At 37.7% G+C, this 24,534-nt stretch overlaps 2 protein-coding genes across 13 annotated transcripts in view; both read left to right on the forward strand.

Moving 5' to 3' along the window:
* The window catches only part of vps13c (vacuolar protein sorting 13 homolog C), a 55,844-nt gene extending 39,568 nt beyond the window's left edge, over positions 1-16,276 (forward strand). For 11 of the 12 annotated variants that reach the window (XM_056744165.1, XM_056744175.1, XM_056744192.1 and 8 more), the window contains 25 exons: positions 13-402; positions 666-770; positions 850-1,011; positions 1,097-1,222; positions 1,341-1,474; positions 2,160-2,286; positions 2,367-2,602; positions 2,715-2,859; positions 3,122-3,262; positions 3,360-3,441; positions 3,548-3,617; positions 3,764-3,875; positions 4,013-4,126; positions 5,743-5,876; positions 5,964-6,045; positions 6,163-6,276; positions 6,597-6,672; positions 6,747-6,910; positions 7,069-7,114; positions 7,718-7,841; positions 13,700-13,814; positions 14,923-15,014; positions 15,136-15,259; positions 15,380-15,463; positions 15,618-16,276. In XM_056744165.1, the coding sequence (XP_056600143.1) occupies positions 13-402; positions 666-770; positions 850-1,011; positions 1,097-1,222; positions 1,341-1,474; positions 2,160-2,286; positions 2,367-2,602; positions 2,715-2,859; positions 3,122-3,262; positions 3,360-3,441; positions 3,548-3,617; positions 3,764-3,875; positions 4,013-4,126; positions 5,743-5,876; positions 5,964-6,045; positions 6,163-6,276; positions 6,597-6,672; positions 6,747-6,910; positions 7,069-7,114; positions 7,718-7,841; positions 13,700-13,814; positions 14,923-15,014; positions 15,136-15,259; positions 15,380-15,463; positions 15,618-15,716 (3,198 nt within the window). In that variant the 3' untranslated portion in view covers positions 15,717-16,276. The other variant, XM_056744232.1, reaches the window with a different exon arrangement.
* Positions 16,277-19,493: 3,217 nt separating this feature from the next.
* The window catches only part of rorab (RAR-related orphan receptor A, paralog b), a 45,853-nt gene continuing 40,812 nt past the window's right edge, over positions 19,494-24,534 (forward strand). Inside the window, exon 1 of the mRNA XM_056744270.1 lies at positions 19,494-19,785. Coding sequence (XP_056600248.1) covers positions 19,632-19,785 — 154 coding nt within the window. The 5' untranslated portion in view covers positions 19,494-19,631. The remainder of the gene's footprint in view (positions 19,786-24,534) is intronic.

Below are 24,534 nucleotides of genomic sequence, written 5' to 3' on the forward strand. Positions count from 1 at the left end.
CTTTTCTCTCAGGGTTCTCCTGATTTCTACGAGCTTCAGGAAGGCAGTACGGCAGATTTGCTTAACTCGCACATTAGAGGTGAAATAATGGAGCTCGCGTTGATAAAATACCAAGGGCGCAGTTGGAGCGGCCGGATGAAGATCAGCAGCGACATGCCAGAGTTCTTTTCTGTCTGCCTGACCTGCGAAACCTCTGAGGTGCTGACTGTGGACTTGTGCGTGCATGTGTCCCGTGCGAGTGCCAAATTGGTCCTGTCCATCTACTGTCCATACTGGATCATCAATAAGACGTCCCGTGTGCTTCAGTATCGCGCAGAGGACACGTGCGTAAAACACCCGTCTGACTTTAGAGACGTCATTCTGTTCTCCTTCAAAAAGAAGAATTTCTTCACCAAGAATAAGGTTGGATTGCTCTCTGGTGTTCAATGGAATACATGTTTTATACTAGTTGTTTGTGTCAACCATTTAAAGTGTCATGAATAACTCAGTTGTTAAAAATGTGTATACACATTGTTTGTGTTCAACTGAAGAACGAAATGTATTCAGGTTTGGAACAACTAGCGAGTGAGTGAACAATTCATGACAAAATTACATTTTTTGGGTGAACAGTGTATGTCACAGTGAATTACAGTTAACAGCTTAACAAACTTTCATTTTTATCCCAGATGCAGCTCTGTGTGTCCACCAGCTCCTGGTCGGACGGGTTCTCGCTGGACACTGTTGGCAGTTATGGGTGCGTGCGCTGTCCAGACAAATGCGGGGACTACCTGGTAAACGCTTTGAAGATTTTTACTGCCGTGAGTCTCTGTGTGTGTGTGGATGCCGTCTGAAACCCATTTGATATTCAAGGTGGGGGTCAGCATCAAGATGAGCAGCTTTAATCTGACACGGATTGTTACCATGAGTCCCTTCTACACGCTGGTCAACAAGTCCTCCTTTGAGCTGGAGGTTGGAGAACTGCAGAACAGCGTTGACTTCAGCAAGAAGTGGCATTACATCCCGTCCACCGAGGTCAGATCTTAAGTTCTCTGAACAATATCGTCTCAAAGGTGACTCGTATGTGAGTGTTAACTGTACAGTTGTGTGTGTACGGCAGTGTTTGCCTTTGTGGCCTGAGTCCAGCACAGGGAAGCTGTGTGTGCGAGTTGTGGGATCTGAATCTACCTCCAAATCGTTCTTCTTCAACAAGCAGGATAATGGAACACTGCTGCGTATGGATCAGGTGGGCATTTCTGCTGGAGTAGAAGTATGGCAGGTTTTCAAATAAAAGGGTCAGGTGATGTGTAATGTTAGCTGTAATGCTGATGCTGTTAAAGCAGAAACGTGTTTTTTGCTTACAGTATGGTGGTGTAATAGTGGATGTGAATATCTCCGACCACTCCACTGTCATCAGCTTCACTGATTACTATGATGGAGCCGCACCAGCTCTGCTAGTGAACCACACGCCCAACGCTACTGTCAACTTCAGCCAGAGGTCAGCACTACCTCCAGTTAATAGAGAACTTCTTATGAAATCGCAATAGCCTGAAATTAGTTAAAAATGTAAAATTGTCTATGTTAAACGCGTCATCTTTCACATCTCAAAATATTTCTTTCCACCTGCACTTAAATTTCACACTTTAAGTTCATAAAGTTTCATTTGAACATGTTTCAAGTCTTATTTGATTCTGGTTTAATCCTGAGTGATAAAAAAGTGATACTTCATCCAAAAATAATGTCATCATCTAATCATCCTCTTGTTGTTTCAAATCTTTCTTCTGCAGAACACGAAAGACGATATTTTGAGGAAAGTTTGTAACCGAACAGCAGTGTCACCCATTCACTTCTAATGTATGGGCACAAAACCTGAATTGTAAATGGGTACAGTCGCTGTTCGGTTAACAACATCATAACAAAATATGTTATTTTGTGTTCTCCGGAAGAAAGAAGGTCATAGAGGTTTGAAAAAACAAGAAGGTAAGTAAATGATGACGGAATTAAAAAATTTGGATGTACTGTCACTTTACTTGTAAGTTGCACTTTATATACTTGAGCACTACTTGAATGTCCGTCCCCAAAAATTACTAGTGTTGTATTTCGAAACTCTAATCTCTTTTCTTCTGCATTCTGATATCAATGTATGGGACTAAGTGTGTGTTTATGTCTGTGTGTTAATTCAGAGGCTGTGAGAAGTCTTGGGCACTTAAACCCGGTGAGGCTCAGCGGTTTGCATGGGATGATCCATCAGGTGTGAGAAAGCTTTGCTGGAACTGTCATGACCACTCTGGAGAACTGGACCTTGTGAAGGTTAGAGAGGCATTCTGGGTAATTCAATTTACTGGGGTTCTTAGGTGACTGTGATGTCATTCCTGCACTGTTTTCTTTAGGATGAATGTGGTCAGTTTGCCTACAACAGCTTAGTTGAGATACATTGGGTGTCTTTCCTGGACGGCCGACAGCGAGTGCTCATCTTCACTGAAGATGTAGGCATAGTGACGAAAGCGCGGCAGGCGGAGGAGCTGGAGCAGTTCCAGCAGGAAGTCAACATCTCATTACAGAACTTAGGCCTGTCACTCATCAACAATGACATCGGGCAGGAGATAGCATACGTTGGCATCACCAGGTACAGTAGATTTACATTAGTAGTAGTACATTTTTAATACATTAATTTATGGTAAAGTGGGTCAGAAATGTTGCAAAATTGACTTAGGATGATGATTGTAATTCTCTTTTAGCTCCGGTGTGGTCTGGGAGATGAGGCCAAAGAACCGTTGGAAATCATTCAACCACAAAAACATTGGACTGCTGGAGAAGGCTTACCAGAGTCACATCAACAGCAAGAAGGAAGCAGGCTGGATTAAATTGGAAACTGGCCTAGAGGTGATTAATGTCGCTGTTAACTCGCTTGACTGGCTCGCTTTGTTGTTTCATTTTTTGTTATAACAAGATGTTGACACGGTATGTGTTGAAGAGCTCGACTTTACAATGAACATGATTTTCTTTCTGATATAACCTGAAGATTTAAACCTGAAGCATTTTATTGGACAGATTGATTTAGTGCATTATGAATCAATCATTTGATTTTAAGGACTTCATTACATAAGTTCAAACAAATGTTCCCCGTTTTGTTTTATTAAAACAGGTTAACTTTGAAAGGGTGCCCATGTTGATGAGACAACCCTTTTCCTGCACCATAAGGAGAAACTTCCTACCCGGCATTCACGTTGAGTTAAAACAGTCGCCACATCAAAGGAGTTTACGTGCACAGCTGTACTGGCTTCAGGTGACGCACACAAACACTGATCTTATACTTTTTTTATTTCATTTTCGGCAGTAGTTGGGTTATTTTGTGTTAAATTATTGTACAACTTTTGTTTCAGGTGGATAATCAGCTGGCTGGAGCATTATTTCCCACTGTGTTTCATCCTGTTCCTCTTCCAAAATCTATTGTTCAAGACACCGGTATAAACATTACACCAGCAACACTGCATCTAAGCTAAAATATTTGTAATGTTTTTGTGGACATGAACACTAGGTGGATAAAAAATCTGACATTTTTTATGTTTAGAGCCAAAGCCATTTATCGACGTGAGCATCATCACAAGGTTTAATGAGCACAGCCAAGTCCTGCAGTTTAAGTAAGTTGCGCTCACATGCTGGTCACATGATCTTCTTTAGGTTTCAGTTTAACATGAAGTGATCCATAGATTTACACCAACCACACCACATTTTTAAATAAGATCAGTGTCCTGTGTAAAATCACAACCGCTGATCTACTGTATAGGTACTTCATGGCATTAGTGCAGGAGATGGCGGTGAAGATCGATCAGGGTTTCTTGGGGGCGATCGTCGCCCAGTTCACACCCACCACTGACTCCCAGGACAACAAAGAGAAGGTGACTTACTGATACTAACGTAATAAAGCTAAACATTTATAGAATAATCAGACCTGACTTCAATTTTTCTGCTTTCTTGTGGCTTTATGCAATGTTTATCGACACATTTGGATTGTGTGTGTTTTTCTGTGCATCAGAATAAACTGATAGAGAAGGATCTGGACGCGTTACAGGCTCAGCTGATGGAGAGCTCAATGACAGACACCTCGGGCTTGAACTTCTTCGAGCATTTCCACATCTCGCCCATTAAAGTAATAAATCAGCACCACTGCTTTTTATAAATCACAACACATGTCCTCTTCAGGATCACTTGGCACAGAAATCTGCTCCCTTGTGTCAGTCTTCCACATGCTAACACATGCTTGGACGAATATAAACAAATGTTTGTAGTGTTATGCTGTACCGTTTAGTATTTCTGAACCACTAGCAGAACCAAACAGAAATGCTATAATAATTAATACATTTTTGGCCATTGTTGAAAATAGTCTCACCCCAAACACATTGGGCCAATGTTATGTCATTAAGTTAAATACTAGTTGGTGCCACAGAAATTGCACATCATTTTCACCTTCACAAGTGTTTATGGTGTATTGCATTAGGAATGTGTATTTCTTAAATAGTTATTTAATATGTAGTGTCACACACTTATTAGGAGCACTGTGAATTAATGTACTTACTAACTACTTTTACATTCATCATATAACCCTTTATACAGTATTTATAATGTCATCACAAAAAGAAGGTAATGTAGGTGTAATTAACTGTATTTTTTCTTTTAATAATTCTTTAATACATTTTTAAAACAAAGATGAATGCAGTTAAATCACATTTTAACCGAATTATTTGATACATTTTTAAAGAATTGTTCTCCTAAAAAAGAAAATCTTTCATCATTTCTCACCCTGAGATTGTTCCAAACCTGTATACATTTCTTTGTTCTGCTGAACATGAAAGTTATTTGGAATAAGTAACCAAACGGATCTCAGACCCCATTTACTGCCATAGTTGGGAAAATTCATTCTATTGGAGTCAATGGGGGATGAGGTCTGCTTGGTTACTGATGTTCTTCCAAATATCTTCTTTTGTGTTCAGCAGAACAAAGAAACTTGTACATTTGGAACAATCTGAGGGTGAGGAAATGATGACATAATATTTATTTTTGGGTTAACTGTCCCTTTAAGATAATAGTATTTTCCTGAATGTTGATATTGTCTTGTAAAAAAGTATAGTAATACTATTCATAATTTTTTATGTGCTTACTATTACGTACAGTGTTAATACATAATAGTATGCAAGTCTGTTACAGTGCAAAAACTGAATCTTTTTGAAGGACAGCACAGTCTATAACATGATATTGCTTGATAAAGCATGAATATGTGTTAAAGGTCTCATGAACTATGCTTGTTTATTGTTTTATACTGTTATATGAGATCTACTTATGACGTTCGCCTGGTTTTTACATCCAAAAACATCAAAATCAATAAGTAATAGGCTATTTTCCATCCAAATTTTGAGGCCAGCTCTGCAAACGCTCGGTTTTAATGGGCATTCAAGACACTTGGGCATTCTGGGCATGGTGTCAATAACAGATGTAATCTCAGTAACAAGGGCGTTTTCAGTTCTGATACTTACATGATGTTCGCGTGAATACGATTCGCTCTTATAAAACCAAAGCTCGGGTTAAAATTGTGATTTTAATTCATGCCTCCTTTAAAAGAATGTACAATTACAAGGATGTACAGTATACTGTGTGAAAGACAGGATTAAATGACTGTTAAATCTATGAAAGCTTGCTTGACAATTAACAAGACATGTAACTCTTTAATATCATGTCTGAGTCAAAAAAAACATTTGTGTGTCTACATAGCTGCACCTGAGTCTGTCTCTGGGCTCAAGTGGAGATGAGTCTGAACAGGGCGATATGGTCGCCATCCAATCCGTCAACCTCCTTCTCAAAAGCATTGGGGCCACGCTCACCGATGTGGATGATTTGATCTTCAAGTGAGATTTTCTCACACTCTCTAATGCTGTTAGCAAGTAAAATCCACATGGGTTTCAATTCACACCTTTCTTTTGCTCTTCATCCAGATTGGCTTATTTTGAGGTGAAATATCAGTTTTACCGGCGAGAGAAACTGATGTGGGCGGTGATCAGACACTACACTGAACAAGTGGGTGATCCAAATACACCTTTACACCTCTGAATACATATCTCCTGTATTATGCATATTCATAGTTAATGTCAATGTAAGAAATAATGAAGTTCAGAATGTCTTTTCCCCTCGTAGTTCCTGACACAGATGTATGTGCTGGTTTTGGGTTTGGATGTTCTTGGAAATCCTTTCGGACTGATTCGCGGCCTGTCAGAAGGAGTAGAGGCTTTCTTTTATGAGCCCTTCCAGGTCAGACACATGTTGAGCATTTATGTATCCATTGTGACTTTTTAAGTGAATATTAATGTAAGTCTTTGTTTGTGATTGTAGACGTACTGTGTGAGCTTAGATTTCAGAACAGGACTGTAACACGTCTGGCCTGAAACAAAACATTTGTCTGTGCTGCTGTCAGACAATATCTAAACTTCTGTTCTAAACTATACCAAAACAGACTAGATCAAAGCTTATCATTCTTATGTACACTTTTGGACGTTTATCAATTTGTATTCAGTGTGTTCTGCTCAATTTCAAAATCAACAAAATCACATTTGTGCCATTTTTGTACGCAGGGGGCTGTTCAGGGACCTGAAGAATTTGCAGAAGGTTTTGTTATTGGTGTCCGTAGTTTACTAGGACACACAGTTGGTAAGTCCACCAGCTTTTCTCAACATACATACAATATATTTACCGAAAAATCTTTACTGAGTTTCACATCCTAGGGGGCGCAGCTGGGATGGTGTCTCGTATAACAGGCTCTGTAGGCAAAGGCTTGGCTGCCATTACTATGGACAAAGAATATCAGCAGAAGAGGAGGGAGGAGATGAACAGACCCACTAAAGATTTCGGGGAGAGTCTTGCAAAAGGAGGAATTGGCTTCTTCAAGGTATTGAGCACAAGTTCCAACATACTGTAACTACTCAAAATTTTGAACATTCTGAATTTTAAATAAAACTGATGACATGCTTAATCATTCTATTGTCAGTATTATACATACGCATGTTACATGATGTCTGAAGATGTCTTCATTAAATCTGTTGTTAGGGAGTGGTTGGTGGCGTAACAGGAATTGTGACCAAACCTGTGGAAGGTACAGTGGTTTCAATAATGTTAAACTCATGGGTTTTTTATGCAATAATGGGAATAAGATATGTAATATTTTAACTATTCATTATTGATGCATTGTAAATATACAATAATGAATTTTGATGATTAAATGTTGTGCTGTCGTAATTGACGAGCAATATTGAATATTTGTTTTTGGTTGAATATTTGCAAAACCCAGTGATAAACATAAAGGTTAATAATAATAATGATTTATGGTGCAAGGTTTCAGAAGGACAGCAACGATATGAGTGATTATACCATACCGGTCAAAAGTTATAATTGGTTGACCGATATCCTGATCTTAAAAACCTTTTTATCTGAAGGCTTCTGCTTAAATGTCAGAAATGAGTTTTGTAGACAACAATATATTTGTGCCATGCCATACAATCTGCATATAAATGTTAGAATCCTTCAGTGCCAACACAATTGTGCCAACATAATTTATTTAATTACAAAACTAAAATGTTCTTTTATATAATTTTTTTGAAATGGATGACTTGAAACTGGACATTTAAATAGGATCAATTAGTGAATTTTTTGAATGATAGTGTATATTACATATAAAAATAGTGTGCCATTGGTTTAGGGGCAAAGAAAGAGGGGGCTGCAGGCTTCTTCAAGGGCATTGGGAAAGGCCTAGTTGGAGTGGTAGCCAGACCTACAGGTGGCATTGTAGATATGGCAAGCAGCACTTTTCAAGGCATTCAGAGGTAAGATTCACACACACATACACAAACATTGTATGTATTGTATCTGTTTGCATGTTCTCAAACACACACATTCAGTGAAGAGAATTGGCTGTTCACCACTATAATTATATAACTGTAATATTTGTTAATATTTGATTAGAATTTTTCTAATCAAAGAAATGTGGCTGTTTTTCAGAGGTGTCTCTAACTGTGTCAGTGTCAGATTCTGTGTGTTTTTCGTTGTTGTTCTTGGTGTACTGTTGCTTTTGTTTTCCTGTGTGTCAACTAATTTTGTTACTCTTTCTTTCATGTTTTTCATAAGTTAATACCTGGATGTGTTTGTGCTTTTAGTTCAGTGAGTATTTGTATTGATGCGAGTGTGTATGAGTACAGATATATGAAGGTCTGAATGGCTGAAGAGGGAGTTTTTGTGTGTCTGTATGAATAGTCCAAGGTCAAGTCTGTGTAATCCAGAGAGAGAATAGTATTAGTGAATGATGAATGATCCCTCTGCATTTACCTAGTCAGGTTTGCTTGGGATTGTCTGTTTCCTTGCTCCTGAACAATATTAAAGTAGTGGCATGAATAATTTTTAATTTACAGGGTGTGATTGATTGAAAGGTAAGCATTGCATCGTGGGAAGCAAAGGGTGTGAGCTGTGGTGCAAACAACAGTGCAAGAATCCTGATATACCCTGATTAATCTACATCTCCCTATTTTACCATCATCATGACATTGCTTCTGATTTGTACACCCCTTTTCACTGGTGCATTTTGGGGCCGATGGAAAGTCTAATGAGCAGAGCAGCACAGAAACGTGTGTGAGTGCAATGGAAATGTACAAAGCGATGTATACGAATGCTCACACATGTAAAGCTACAATCTGTCATTTTTTTGGTTCTTAACAAACAGAATCAGTTATTTAGCAAGTACATAAAAATTAGGGATGTGCACGAATGTTTGAATATTCGATCCGGAATAATTATTAGAAAATTTGAAATGTTATTCATATTTTTCACAAGAGCATAAAATTGCATCACCACAGGGTTAGTATTGTCTTGACTTATTTAACACTTCTTCACTTCATCTATAATGACTTCATAACCTATAACCCTAACCTAACCATACAGAAAATATCAAAGATCATTTCTAAGCGTTTCCTAAATCTTTGTCAAGTCAGATCGCAAGCTAGTTTAAATATTTTAAGTTCACACACTGTGGACTAACGGATCGCTGTTAAGCTTGTCTCACATATTAAAATGTTTTAAAAACATGAGCCACAGAATTTGTTAATATTACTTGTATACAGGGGTGTGAAAAAGTATTTTGGCCCACACTTTGCAGAATTGTTTTATTTCAGCCACATTGGATGGTCCTCGAGCATGAACAGCCTTTTTAAGGGAAGCCACAGCATTTCAATTGGATTAAAATCTGGACTTTGACTAGGCCACTCCAAAACCTTTATTTAGTTTTTTAGCCATTGATTGGTGGAATTGCTGGTGTGTTTTGGATCATTGTCCTGCTGCATAACCCAAGTGCGTTAAAGCTTGAGGTCACAAAACGATGACCAGACATTCTCTTTTAGGATTTTCTTGTAGAGTGCATAACTCATGGTTCCATCAATTATGGCCATTCGTCCAAGTCCTGAAGCTGCGAAGCAGCCCCAGACCACCACACTTTCTCCACCATGTTTGACAGTTGGTATGATGTTCTTTTATGAATACTGTGTTAGTTTTAAGCCTGATGTAACCGGACGAACACCTTCTAAAAAGTTCAACCTTTGTCTCATCAGTCAAATCTGCCCAAATGTTTTGGGGATCATCAAGATGTTTTATAGCAAATGTGAGACGAGCCTTTGTGTTATTTTTGGTCAGCAGTGGTTTTTGCTTTGGAACTGTCACATGGATGCCATTTTTGCACAGTCCTGCAGTTCTTTAGATGTTGTTCTGGGATCTTTTATGACCTCCTGGACCAGTCGTCGTTGTGCTCTTGGAGTAATTTTGGTAGGCCAGACACTCCTGGGACAGTTTACCAGTGTTCCATACTTTCTCCATTTGTGGATAATGGCTCTCACTGTGTTATGCTGGAGTCCCAAAGCCATAAAAATGGCTTTGTAACCCTTTCTAGACTGATTCATTTCAATTACTTTGTTTATCATCTGTTCTTGAATTTCTTTAGATCGTGGCATGATGTGTTGCTATTTGAGATCTTTTAGACTACTTCAGTTTGTCAGACAGGTTCTACTGGAGGGGTGATTTCTTTATTAAACAGGTCTGGCAGTAAGTAGGCTTGAGTGTGGCTAGTGAAATTTAACTTCAATTCATCACATTTAATTCATGATTTACCAAGGGGGGAAATTACTTTTACACATAGGGTCAGAAATGTTTGGATTGTTTTTTTCCTTAATAAACAAAACCATCATTTGAAACTGGATTTTGTATTTACTCTTGTATTTTTTGAGTAATTGAACATTTTGTTTGATAATCTGAATCATTTAAGCATGACAAATATGCAACAAAAAAAATCTAGAAGGGGGCAAATGCTTTTTCACACTTTTTTTTCACAATTTATTTATTGCCATAACTTGTTCGGAGCGGTTGTTTGTTCGTAAGAAATATGTTTGGCTAACTAATGCTGATTTCAACAAATTGAAACATTAAAATGTAAATTTCACTGCAACTAATGTTAATAGGTTTGGCCTTAGCATAAGACTGGTACCATTTTCCATACCTAAAGGCTGTATTTTCCTCCTAAGAACTTTAAAAAGGGTCATGTCGCCTGTAAATAAATTTGCACGGATGTTTTATCTTTAACGTGCTGTATTTCCTTAGTTTGGCTACCATAATTGATAGTTTTTATTGATGCAAATGGAATGCAAAGCTAAACAAGACAGACACTGACCATGAAAGGACAAAGAAAACAATATTTACATGCGTTGGTGATCAGCAGGATTAGTCATTCTTCCTCAGATGACAGTCACGTAATAAACATGACAACAAGCACTACAAGGGCTCCGTCTTTGTTTTAAGGATCAATTAGAGAGTAAGTAACATATGATTTTTATGGTCCTACTTTGGGATCAACAAGTTTATGTAACTAGAAGGTGTAAAAACATTATTTTGTCGTAATAATGGGAAGTTATTCTTACCTTACTTCTTGACTGACTCTCAGATGATTCGTTCCGCGATTCATCCGTCTAATCCCTTCCTACCCACTAGTCCAATCATGTGATTGGTCAGATGGTGTAGTCTGTTGTGATTGGTCAAACGCATTCAGGATGTGCCGCAAACGCAACGCCTACCATTATTACTGGATTACGATTTACAGGTGGTTGGATATTATATACAGTGTATAGATAGAGATGGCGGGGATTTTACCTTACCAGTTTTAGCCCGAGTCTTACGAAGTAACAACCTAAGACGATAGTAAATGATAGATAGAACGGTGGATAAAACCCTGAAAAATGATATATGAGCCCACCAAATCACAGAGATGCTGATTAGAAACAGGCTTAAGATCACAGACAACCTCTGCAAGTAATTCAAATGACTAGAGGTCCCCAGGTAATACTAATCTTGTGCGAATAGTGCTTAGGGAACATCATGCGATCTCTAAAAAAACAAAAATGTTTAACTCTCATAAGATTGCTGCACCGTTCCTATCGGATCCAATATTGAAGGCACAGCACTGCTTTTTCATTTTAAACTCTCCAAAAATTTTGTGTCGACCTGTGCCTTGTTCACGAAGGAATCCTCGGAGAAAGAAACGAACAAACGCTCCATGTTTTTCCCACACGAGCTGGAATGTTTTTGAAAATAAACTTTAACTACGCATTCCTATCATAGGAATCCGATATGCAGCATCTGTATTCTTCCACAACCAGGGTTGGCACAATATTTAGCTATCTTTAACGGCATGTTTGTTAATTGCTTGCTCGCTTTATCTGGTGGTCGGGGCTATAGAAGCAGTCGTTGATATTTTTCTGTGGAGGCAGTGTTCAAACTATCAATGTCGTCATAGATAGGTGTATTCCAGAACCTGGCATTCGCTGGGCCTGATGTCAATAACAGATGTAATCTCAGTAACAAGCGCTTTTTCATGTCTGACATGTTACATGATGTTCGCGTAAATACAATTCCCTCTTATATAACAAAAGTTAAAATTGTTAATTTTGTGGGTTAAAATTGTGCTTGTTTTTCTTATCAAGATATTTGTAAAAAAATATATACAAGATAACCAAATTTCACAGACTGTCCATATATGTTGCATTGTTTCGTTTTCTAGGTTTGGTTTTTGTATGATTTTTGCAGGTTTAAATTTCACATTTTATGTATTTTTTCTGCTAATCTTTTCAATATAAAAACAAATTATATACAGGATATATTATGGGAATAATATATACAGGATATATATTAGTGCGTTATGAATATTGAATGATATTAATAAGCTTGATGTGAAATTGTCACTGAATAAAAATGTATCAAATGACGTCTTTATTAACATAATTTAAATTAACACCACCTTACCCCGATTCACACAGTACCAGTGATTTATTATTTACTGTTTCAGGTACGATTTCACAGGTAGAATCAGTTCGATGTCTTTTCACATCAACACATGTAACGATGCGTATGTAAAGTAAAAATTACGGATTGCAGCTTTAAGAGAAATCAGTTTTTAACAGATATTTAAAAACAAGTAAAGGTTTGAAATGTCTTTACTTCATAACCTTATCTGTTTAGTATAGTATCTGTTATGTATTGAAATTTCATTTAGAATTTCTTTGTGAAGAGTGAGGACATTTCCAGGGGCAGCACTAGGGTTGAGCTAAGGGGGCTGACGCCCGAATGTTTTTATTAACATGTCCTGTGTAAGAATCACTTTAGGAGCCATTCACATTTTGCGTCTTTTGCTTGCACAAGTTCATTATTTTAAATGTAGACTCTCAAACAGAGAGCAACACACAGTCAGTAAAAAATATTTGAACTTTTCAGAATGCCTAACCTCCGAATATTCCACTCACCCTAGAACCACCCCTGGACGTTTCTGTAATACAGTTTCTGATAAACAAAAAGCTTCAACAGAACAATTTTAATAGAGACTTTTGTCATTCTTTCTCCGACTGCTCTGCTTGTTAGACAAATACCACTGCACGAGCTCACTGCACTGCTGTTACACTGAACGTTCTAGTAAAGCACTGCAAAGTTGCCTGGTTTAACCAAGGCGCTCTTCAGCCAATGGCAAAACAAGCATTATGATGTCAATGGCATTCAATAACCAGGCTAACCAGTCTCATTGTCTACCCACGCCATTAATTCAGCTTTTTCAAGATGAGTTGCTCATCAGTCGTTTTCACAGTGTTTCTGTCCTTGGCTCTTTCATGCCAAATCCTTCACGGCGAGCTGGAACAGTGAGGCTCCAACACTCCTCTAAGCCCCCCAACCCCTCGTCCCTCACTGAATACTGTGATTCACATATGCTTAATCATCCATCCATTCAATACACACTTCATCTTATACACATGACCTGATGAACTCTGTAGAGTCTATTTCAACTAATCACGTTGCCTTTTCATGCTCGCACTGTAGAGGTAACCAAAGGTGAGAGAGGGCTTAAGGAATCAAATCACTGCATGCATTGGCACAAAGAAACTTTGTAAGCTGTAGATGTTTGCTGGTAAATAACTATTGGGATGCATTAAGTTCAAGGTGGTTCAGACATGTTTAGTCAAACTTTTATTGAGTATTTTCTTTACACTATTAGTTCATAAGGATGACTTGCATATTGCCCACATGTTTTACATACAGTTGTGTATATAACCGGAGATCGCAGCAGTCTTTGTGAGGGTGATCTAATGCGTTGCTGACTGTTGATTTACAGGGTGGCAGAATCAACCGAGGAGGTGACTAAGTTACGGCCAGTACGTTTAATACAAGAGGACGGCATCATACGGCCATACAACAACCATGAGTCAGAGGGTTATGACCTCTTTCAGGTGAGGTCATTGGACTACTAGATGGATTACAGTTGATAGTAAAATAATAACTACTAACTATCTAACAACAATCAAATAACTTCATTAATGTATACAAATAGTTGAAATTGCTTGATTATACCTAAATGTGACCTCGTCCTCAAAAGCTGTATTACTTCAACCCTGCTGTAAAATCAATCTTGTTTCTAATCCTAACTTGTTGTTTTACTCCTAAAACACTCATTTATTTTATTTAACATATCCTCTTTTTCTCTCTTGTCTGTGCTTTCCAAATGCAGCCTAAGGAAGAATAAATGTGGGTGGGATGGGAATATTATCTTACAGATTCATGTTATTAAAAACAACTGAGAACGCAATGATTTTGTAGCCTTCAAATGATCCAAATCCAGTCCAGCCTGATCTACCTACAACAGAATGTAACATTGTTTTGTTTAAGAAATGATACAATATCCGAAGTCTGCATCTGAAGCTGTCTGTCTTGTGCATCTTATGCTGCTTTCCAGTTTGATTTCCTTTTGTCTTTTTCCAAAATTATACCTCTTTAGTTAATTTATTTGTATTTACCTTATCTTCTCCGGTATATTATTTAACATTTTAAAACACTTGCTATTTAGCAAACAATAAAAGTGTTTCTTTAGTAATAGATAGCATTCGCATTTGGTAGAATTAGAATGTTGATCTGGCAAAGTTTGTCTATTTTTATACACTTCCTTTTAATTTCTTCAAATTCATGGTTGTAAATGCATTTATATTCATCTCAAGTGTAACAATATTATAATCTATATAAATCATCATTTTACAGTGCATGTTGAAATCATTGTTTGATGTATTTTCCTATATACTTTATACTCTGTGTCTTATATAACCAATTATTGTTCTTTAATACTTTGTTTTACGTTGTGATTGCATTCATTAAAAAGCTTGCTTGGGTTCATTGATTGGTCGCAAATAACTGTGATCTGAAATAAATAAATTCCCTTTCACATGATTGTTTTTTTGATTGCATGCTAATAGTTTATTTGAGAATAATTTCCTGAAAGAATATAAGAATGCAGTCATGGCAGTGAGTGTCTGTCTGCTGGTTGGATTGAGCATGTATATTTTTCAGAGGTCTGAGATTAAAAGACTGGATGGAGAGATCTTCAGAGAACACTATGAGTATCCAGCACACAGAAAAACAAACATCATTATCACCAATAGGTACACCTGATGTGTTTAAGAGATAACTGTAGTGCATTTTCAAAACCTTTTTCATTCATTTCTTTCAATTGCTCATATTTCAGTGCGTCTCGCTGTCTGTGTTGGTTTATTTATCATACAGGAGGGTGATGTGTGTGAAGGAAATCGATTTGATTGGACACTTCAATAAAGAATGGGAATGTCAGTTTGAGAATTTCCAAAGGTCTCCATGTGCCGAAGGAGGAGACTTGAAGATTTATTACCGGGTACATAAATAGTGTGTTTAGCATTAGTGTGTACATTATTACATTGATTTTACAGGCTTTGTAATGACAATGTAACAAATTAATCTTTAATGCTTAACACTACTCTGGGTGTTGGTGCAGGAGCAGAACAAACTGAACATCATTAAGAAGGATGGACAAGAGCTAGTTAGAGTGATACACCTCAAACATGCACCCATGGCCCAGGTAACCTTATTATAGAAAACTGAAATGTAGATTAAACCTGTACTGTAAAAATGGTACAGTAGACCTATGATGCTTTAACAGTAAAATTTACATGCGTAAACATACATGACATGAACAAAAACAAGTTTTGATCATTTTGCTTCACATTTTACAGAAACTACTAGAGGGAATAGAGAGCGCACAGTTTGCACGCCAGCAATACAAGATGGCGCGACAGAAATCACAACGCTTCATAAAAATGAGCAACAACTAAATTTGTCACAAAGGAAACTCACTGCTGCATTACATATGTATATGTTTTGTTTGAGATATATATTTTGGAAAATGTATTCTTTAAATTCACTGATATTTTTGATGTATCAAAGAAATTTGTCACTAGGTTTGTTGATGTGTCACATGACTTTTGAATGTATAACAGGGTTTAGACTATTTGACTTTAGTTGTTTGTTTTTGTTGAATGACAAAATAGATTATTTTGTTAAGGGGATTATTTACAAAAGATTTATAGCAATGGAATACCTGTGCAGTTTAGTTTAAATTGTTGTTTAGCCCTCAGTTGATGCAAACTAAAGTTGAATGCCCCAAATCTGAACTGACTTACCTCAAGCACTTTCATTGCATGAAAAAGAGCTCAGTTAGTAAAAAAGAAGAAAAAATTACATTAGGGTGAATAAATAATGCGAATACTTGTAATTTTATGACGTGTAATGGAGAAATCTTGTCAATTTTCTCTTTTCAATATCATCTTGCAATACACACTAAATCTTGTATGTGTTGCATACAATAACACAATAAATATAATATTACATACAATCATATGCTCTTTAATAAACTTAACAGTTGGAATGTTTTACACTGCTACACAAATAAGTGGTCCTCCTTTTCTTTGAAGTCCCTTGCTCTGCAATTAACAATGCATTGGAGAGAAATGGCATATCATGACAATGTAGTGAAAGTACTGTGTTTGTGTCACTGCTGTACTAAAATGTTTTAAAATAGCAGGACACACCTGCTGTTTGAGGTGTGTAGTCTGTAATAAGAGCCTAACTCTGCCTTTGTGGTTACATTTTTGGCAGTAACCAAGACAGAAATGAAGGGTGTGTGCACGTGGGTGTCTATGGCAAAAGTTATTCCAGTGCAGCAATGACACTGTATTTCACTCTTTTTCCAGAATGATGTACAGTAATGTAGTGTCAAACCACCTGATAAAAGATCCTCTTCATGCTGCTAAGTAACTGCAGATGGCCCTTGGCCCGGTGTGGGCAGGAAAGGAGAGGTTGGTTATCCAGTGCCCTTAACTGTGGGTCTTTCCATGTCCTCCCATAATACTTCCTATCCCTCAGTAGACCAGACATACACCCACAGACCAATGTGTAGACAGCAGCCACACAGCTGAAGACACAAAACAATACAATGATGTCACTGCTTCAAACAGAATGTACTTCACAACACAGCTTGTGTTTTTAAATGCCTCTGTTTCTGCACGCAAAGACAGTACATGCTTTTTGGTACTTAATTGTGTATGAAGCAGTCACAGAAATGTCATAATTTAAATGAGAAATTATGCAACTGTTATAGGGTCAGTTTTAGTGGACTGCAATGAAAGCTTTTAAATTGTAGTGCATTTTATGACAATACTTCTACCACGCATGTACCTCATGCAGTGGTGCAGACTGCGATTAGCGGAAGTACGTCAGCAACATATTCACTTGTCACATGCCAAGCATGCTGTTTATAATGGAAAGCCAAATGGGACAAAATGTGTGAAACTAACACGTTAACACATCTTATGCATTAACACGTACTGTATACGTTAAGATGTGTCCCAGGGCATGTTCCGACCTGTTCACATGGGAAAGTGATGTCAATGCATACCCTCTATTGCAATTAAAATGTATTAAAATATATTTCCTCTAAAATGTATTCTGAACAATGTATTTTGAGAGCATAAGTAGTCTACAACTATATAGAATGATTACAACAATATCAAAAATCAAGTATTGTTTACATGGACCCATAAAAAAGCTGAAAGACATGGCCATAGGTTTATTTTAATTTTCTCCAAACATTTTCATATACACCAAGTTTGTTTAGAGCAATTAAAAACCCTGTCAAACCTTATGCATCAAAATTTGTGAGTGAGCCCCTTTGATAACAATTTTATGCTGCCTTCACATGCTCTTCACATGCTCACCTCAACCTGGAAATAATTTATGGAATGGTTCTCTTTTAATGTTAGACAATACTTGTAATGTTTTAATGTTACTAAATCATTAGTAACATTAATATTTTAAATGAACCAGTCTTTGCTGTTTTTGAGGCTTTCATTATGTTTTCAGGGTGTTTAACAATGGATGTTCATGTTTCTAATATATATTTTTTTCAGATATTTATATATATATATATATATATATTGTACAATCTCTGATAACCAAACACTACTCCAATGGCTCTTCCTCTTCTATAAGGTAGGCCTCACCCATATTTTTCGTATTCCTTTGGGCAGAGGTTATTAAAAGCACTCGGAATAGTGACATCATGTACCCGCGAAGTAGAGGGCATTAGTCCGATTCCAGCCTTTCTCTGTAGATTTTGTTGAAGACAATATCTCGCTTGGCACTGAACTTTGAGCTTTATCATTTTGCAGGTATTATTTATGCCCTAACAGCAACATTATACTCTAACTAAAGGTTGAAAAACGCGTAAACGCATAAATTGCGTGTTAACAAATTAGTGCGATTCACATTTCACGCCTAAAAATGCGCAGAAAAACCAAACCGCGCTGCTTTCTCTCTTCAATGAACGACGTCTTGTGGTTGCATCCCATAAAGGTAAAAAATCTCTCTCGCGCACCTTCTCCGGATCTGTTCCACCTATGTGGAATGATCTGCCCACTGCTACAAGATCTGCAGATTCTGTAGCCATCTTTAAGAAACGCCTGAAAACACATCTCTTCCGCCAACATCTGACTGATCTGTTCTGACTCTTTTCTTCTCTACTCTTAAAAAAAAAAAAGTATGAATGAATGGTTCCGTATACTGTGTTAGGCTATATGAGACTAGTCTTGTTTTTGATTGCACTTATGCTTTTGTTGTACTTATGCTGTCCTAATTGCTTCCATTATCTACCCCACTTGTAAGTCGCTTTGGATAAAAGCGTCTGCTAAATGACTAAATGTAAAATGTAAATGTAAATGATCCAGTTCACGGCACTCCGAAAAATGTAAATATTTCCATCTAGTTGCGGCGCCTACATTTAAAATAAATTATTGTATGCGCAAAAGACGCGAAATTTGGAATCTGGCCTAATTCATCTGTACGTGTTAGTTTTACAAGTTTTGTCCTTTACAAGTTTTGTCCCTGTTAGCCTTCCATAGTTCATGTGTGTGCGTGTGTGCGCATGTGTGTGTGTACCTGGTAAACCCTACGGTATGGGGACAAAATGTAGTTGACATTTTTTGGTCCCGATGAGGAAACAAGTTTATAAATCATACAGAATTAACTTTTTTTTAATCTAAAAGAGCAGAAAGTTTTGTCTGATTGTTAGGTTTAGGGAATATGATATACAGTTTGTACAGTATAAAAACCATAGCGTCTATGGAATGTCCTCATAAAACATGGAAACTCAACATGTGTGTGTGAGAGAGAGAAATTCTGAGGGAAGATCATTTCATTCAAGTGTTCAATGCCCTGTTGTTCATGCGTTTGGCAAACTCTTTAACAAATCCAAGCTTTCAAATTGCTAAATTATACTAAATTATAACATAATAATGAATAAGCCATTTTTCCTTGTCGTGACAGGCGATTTTAATTGTTAACCAAATTGTGGTCAAACACTGACGTTCTGCGCGTTTCCAGCAGCATGGCAATTCAAATGTGTTGGTTATCTGCAAACGATTGTAAATATTGTTATAACCGCTTTTAGAGATGAACTCACTAACTTGATGAAATGTGGAACGGTCGTTGTAATGTCTCTGTGGTGTGACCGTGAGTTGCGCTCAACAGCGCTGTCTGTGGACAGATGGGCCACACCCGCTCCCATGAACACTAACAATTTCTGTCACACGCTCAAGTGCGACCCGCACCAATAGACGATGTGAACGGATTCGGAGTTGATCTACAAATCGATCCTATTCATTTGTAACAGTAAGTATTAGCTGCAGAGAAATATGGAGTCTCCGCCGGAGCCCGTCACGGTGCCTGACAAGAGAGCTTCTGCAGCGGGCGCTTCGCCGGAGGACTGCCCGGTGAAACTGGAAGGCAAGGCTGAAAAGGACAAACCAGCACCAGTTAGACGACAGAGTTGTTCAAGTACCAACAAGGGTAAGCTTTAAGAAAACGCAAAATGTCTTATACATTACAATGCGGGTTAATCGAGTTAATAAATAAAAATGAATTTGTAGGGGAGGGTCATTTTGAACTTCAGTCTCGCGTGTCTCTGATAACATTACGCGCTTCGCCGTTCCTGAATATGTAGTTGATTTAACATGTGAAAATAATGTTGTTTTACAAAGATGTAGGCCTGGTCACGGATAAGAGCATGTACATTCTTTCTGAACAGTAACCAATGTGGTCTTGGACATTTGTGGGCGAGTCCATGTTTCCTGGCCATTGGCTAACGTTACCTGTCATTTGTGATCTAGTCAGATGCTGTTATTGAAGCAGTGTTGCCATTTTCACGGCTGTCACTACTTTATCTACTCGTGTTTTTATCATACGTCTAGACGACAGACAGCACCGTGTCCAAAATGGCCAACAGCGTAAAATAGAGAGGTCTAAAATGCAGTGTTCACATTCAATACATTTTAGACTAGTACGTTAAGCACAGACGGGACTATTTGCTTGGCAACGTTATGTTAGTGAATTCATTGTGTGCAAGAAGCCTTTTATATTCCCCGGGACAGCCACACCCCTTTTCTGTCTTTGATTTGGCAATATTAAGTCATGTTGGTTAATGTGTCATTCGGTAGACTATTATAGCAGACGGAGTTTAATCCATGCAGATTTCAGGTCCGCTTGCCTATTGCAGTAATGCCTTTGGATCTGTCTCATAAGCTTTGAATGTAGACGGCATGTTTTGACATTATATTCTGCTTAAAATGCTGTCTAGATAGGCAGCACACTTGGGTTTGGGTACCGCCTGTGTCTCTGGCAGGCGTTGCGTTCTGCTTGCGTATGTGTGTGGCGCTGTTATGTAAGAGCTCACACATACAGGAGATGATATGAAGGGAGTTTTACGCATTTCATGCAAATTCAGGCCTGAAAGCACTGTAGTGCGTTATTTCCCCGTGTGTTGACACGGTTTGGCGCTGTTTTTTCTCGCGGATATGTTGTCCGGTTACGTAAGCAAAGAGCGGAGGCAGGTATTCGGTCGCTTGAAGAGTTTCAGTGGTGCTCGAGAATAGGGTCTGACACTCCTAACCCGCTAACCTATATTCTCTATTGTTTCAGCAGTGTTTAACATCGTTTCTCCTGAGACTTGGCAACTGATTCGCCTGGTGTTAAAAGTATATTTGCATGCAGTACGTTAAGCGTTTCTGTGTGTGTCTGCTAGACAGCAATGTTTTAATATATGGTTGTCTGTTTATACAGGAAATCACAGTCAAACAACTTAATTAAATAAGCATTTGTGCACTTATTTATTTGCGGTATACATTAGTACCCTCCATAGTCTCCATGGAATATGGTTCACTGACTGGCAATGATCCATCATTGTGGTTTGGTTAATCATATTTTCTTTAAAAATGTGGAATTTCTATACCTGTCTTACATGTTGCACGCAATCCTGTAACAAATTTCAAATAGTTGCATAGCGAGACAGGTTAATTATGATTTATTTGACGCAAATTATTATCTGCATTTGTAAAGCCTAACATTTAAATGTTTAACAAAAAGTATGTGATATATATTTGATGTGTGAAGTATTTGGAGTTCTTTCAAAAACATTTTTAGGGCAGATCACCAATGTTTCAGATCAACCATGTTCAGCCTTTTCCCTGTTCCGAATCTGATATGAGATAATAGCTTTGTAATGGATTTAAACACGTTGAAATGTGTGTAAATAAAACCAAATGCTACAGTACACTGAGAAACCTAAAGTACTCCGGTTGTTGTTACGCAGCTTGATTTTTCTACAGTATAGCCTACATAGGAATACTTTGCTGTAATTAGGTTCACAAGGTCACAGCCTGAGTGTTGTTTCAGAAATTAATTGTAGAAACAGAAGAAAAGGACCCGTCAGTGTAGTTAGAAAAGCATAGCTGGAAAAACTTAAGTATACTATATATCCAATTAGCCCCAAATACTTAAAACAAACTAGGGCTGTCACGATAAACCGACGACAAATATCACGTGATTTGTTCACATTTTTTTAATGAAATACGGGAAAATGCTGCTGCATCCGAAAGCCAGAGGGCGCTCTCATGCGGAAACACCAAATATGCACTGCAGAAGAAGACCATAACTCGTTGTAGAATCTAGAAAATGCCTACGGACCTCTTTTTATCCCTGTTACTCAAGCCTCATCAGGTATTTTTATGATAAAAAAGTATAGCCATGCATTAATTGCCATGCAGCCCTAAAACAAACACATACAGTAGGGCTGTGCGATATTGAGGGGAAAATGCGATATGTGAAAACATGCTTAATAATGCGATACAATATTTTTTCCTAATATCAATTTAAATTGTATTAAAATATATATAAAAAATATATAACCACCATATGTTTCACATTATTTTGGGAAAAAGAAAACATCACTACAACTTCTGAAAGATTGCTGAAAAATATTGCCATATCTTTGCGGTGCTTCTTCGTTTTGGCACTAAATCGTCAGCAGCAGCTGCGGATGTCTCGGGATTACTCATCTTTGCTCGCTATGAAAGCTTTGCGACGCGGATTGTCAATTGATTTGCGTCAGAGTACATGCACGCTAGCATTCGCACGCACGTATATCCCAACTAACATCCGCTTGCCAGATAGATACTACTATCCGCATCGACCTAAAACTTTGACAATACATCACTTTTTGAAGAATTAATTAGCTCATTTATTGCAAACTGTTGCGATATGCATATTGCAATATTCCCTTTTGCGATATTTGCAATATTTCCATATATTACACAGTCCTAACATACAGTAAGAATTGTTGTACATTACTTTGTGAATGGCAGGTAATTTAGAATGTGTAAAATTTTGATTCCATATCAGGGCCCGATCATATGCCATAAGGTTAGTTCCCCAAAAATATTTCCTCATCATAATTGACTCATGATGCTCCCAACCCATGTGGCAAATGCAAAATAATAGTTATTGGCAGCCTTATTGAACATTCACTCAACATCTTTTTGTCCACACACTGAAAGTAAATGGTGGCTGACATTATGCCTGACACAGAGTCAGCGCCAGACCACGACTAACAGGAGGGCAAGTGGCTCCCAGTTGGGGGGAATACAATCAGCATCACAATCAAAACTGCCACATCTGTGCAGGATGCTATTTTCCGTACAAGTGAACAAGAATAACACAAAATAAACCACACACAGTTACAAAAAAAAACAACAGGTTGACTATTTTCACCAATGCTATGATATAATGCTCATTCGTGCCAAGGCGTGCTAAAAGTAAATGAAACACGTAACGTTAGCTTTTAAAAAAGCTGAAGGCGCCGCATACAAACATTAAACCTCCTTAAAACAGTGTCCTTCCATTCGGTTATGAGTTTTCCTTTTCCAAAGCTAAACCAACTCAGCCTTCCGTTTGTGAAGCATTGAGCATCTGTAACTTTGCTAATTGCTAGCGGCTTCCCTCCACACGCATAGAAACATTAATACACTGCGTAATGACGCATCATCACAACAACAGGACTAGATTAATATTTTTTTACAAAGTAAACACAAAGGCTACCATTTTCATTTCCACTTTGTTTAAATTCTTTAAATATTACAACTTATATTAATTATTTTCAGTATGTATTACATGAATTTAAAACTGTGTCATGTCTGGGGGGAACAACAACCCTGTGCGGGGGCATGGCCCCCCTTGGCACTGGCCATGGCCTGACATTTCGTTGGTGTTCCACGGAAGAAAAATGTGGTTTTGGAACAACATGCAGTGTTTCCCCAAGGTTTTACGGCTTTGAGGGGGGTCTCTTTATTTTTTTGCGGTGGAGGTCCAGACAATACTTTTTTAAATAAATAATGTTAAATCAATCAATCTAATGTTTTGTCAACTTTATCTTCTGATGCCACAGTCTATATGAATCATAGAAGGTCTGGTTACTGAGAATATGTGTTGTGGGCTCTGGCGCTGAAGTGAAGTCCTAGTGGTATATTTTAAAATTAAAAAAACTACTGACAACAAAATGTAACTACTGAAGTGAATATATCATGAGCAGAAGTACTTATAAAGTTACTAACAGCCTTTCCAGAATAACTGATTCTAAATATTCTTACCAATTAAAACATGAAAACATGCTCTTAACATGCTGATTTTTCATGCAATTAATAACATAAATGCTATATGTGTAGATACAAGACTTTATGGTTTTTGATCTGTCACAAACCTACTGACTGACAGCTAAAAATACTTTAATACTGCTGCATTGTTGTTTACTTAAGCGTTAAAGAAAAAGTGTCAATTTATTTACCTGCTCTTGCTGCCTGAAAGTATTTATATGCGACGTGTCTTTGGCGGGAGAAGCAGCGCTCACAGAGCGGAAAGGGTTAAATGAAGCACGTTTGGCGCTAAATAAAGATATTCGAAGATAAAGCGTTAAAATATAATCAACATAATTGTCCATGAGTGCGCCTGATGTTTACATCTCAGTTATGTAGACGCACTGCTCAATTTAAACCACAGAACTTTTTAATGGTTCATTATGTCTTGCGGTCCGGATGAAACGAAAGATAAACTTGGTGAAAACCTGTCATCCGGTGGTAACTGGACTGGTAGGTAACATTTTCACCACCTGGAGCGTTTAAAAACGCTATTTTTTATATGTCGTGGTTGACACGACATATTTTCCCACACAATCGGATCGGAACTCGACACAGACAGCAGAGGAGAATTGTA

This window comes from Triplophysa dalaica, chromosome 1 (genome assembly GCF_015846415.1).
Source record: "Triplophysa dalaica isolate WHDGS20190420 chromosome 1, ASM1584641v1, whole genome shotgun sequence".
NCBI classification, from domain to species: domain Eukaryota; kingdom Metazoa; phylum Chordata; class Actinopteri; order Cypriniformes; family Nemacheilidae; genus Triplophysa; species Triplophysa dalaica.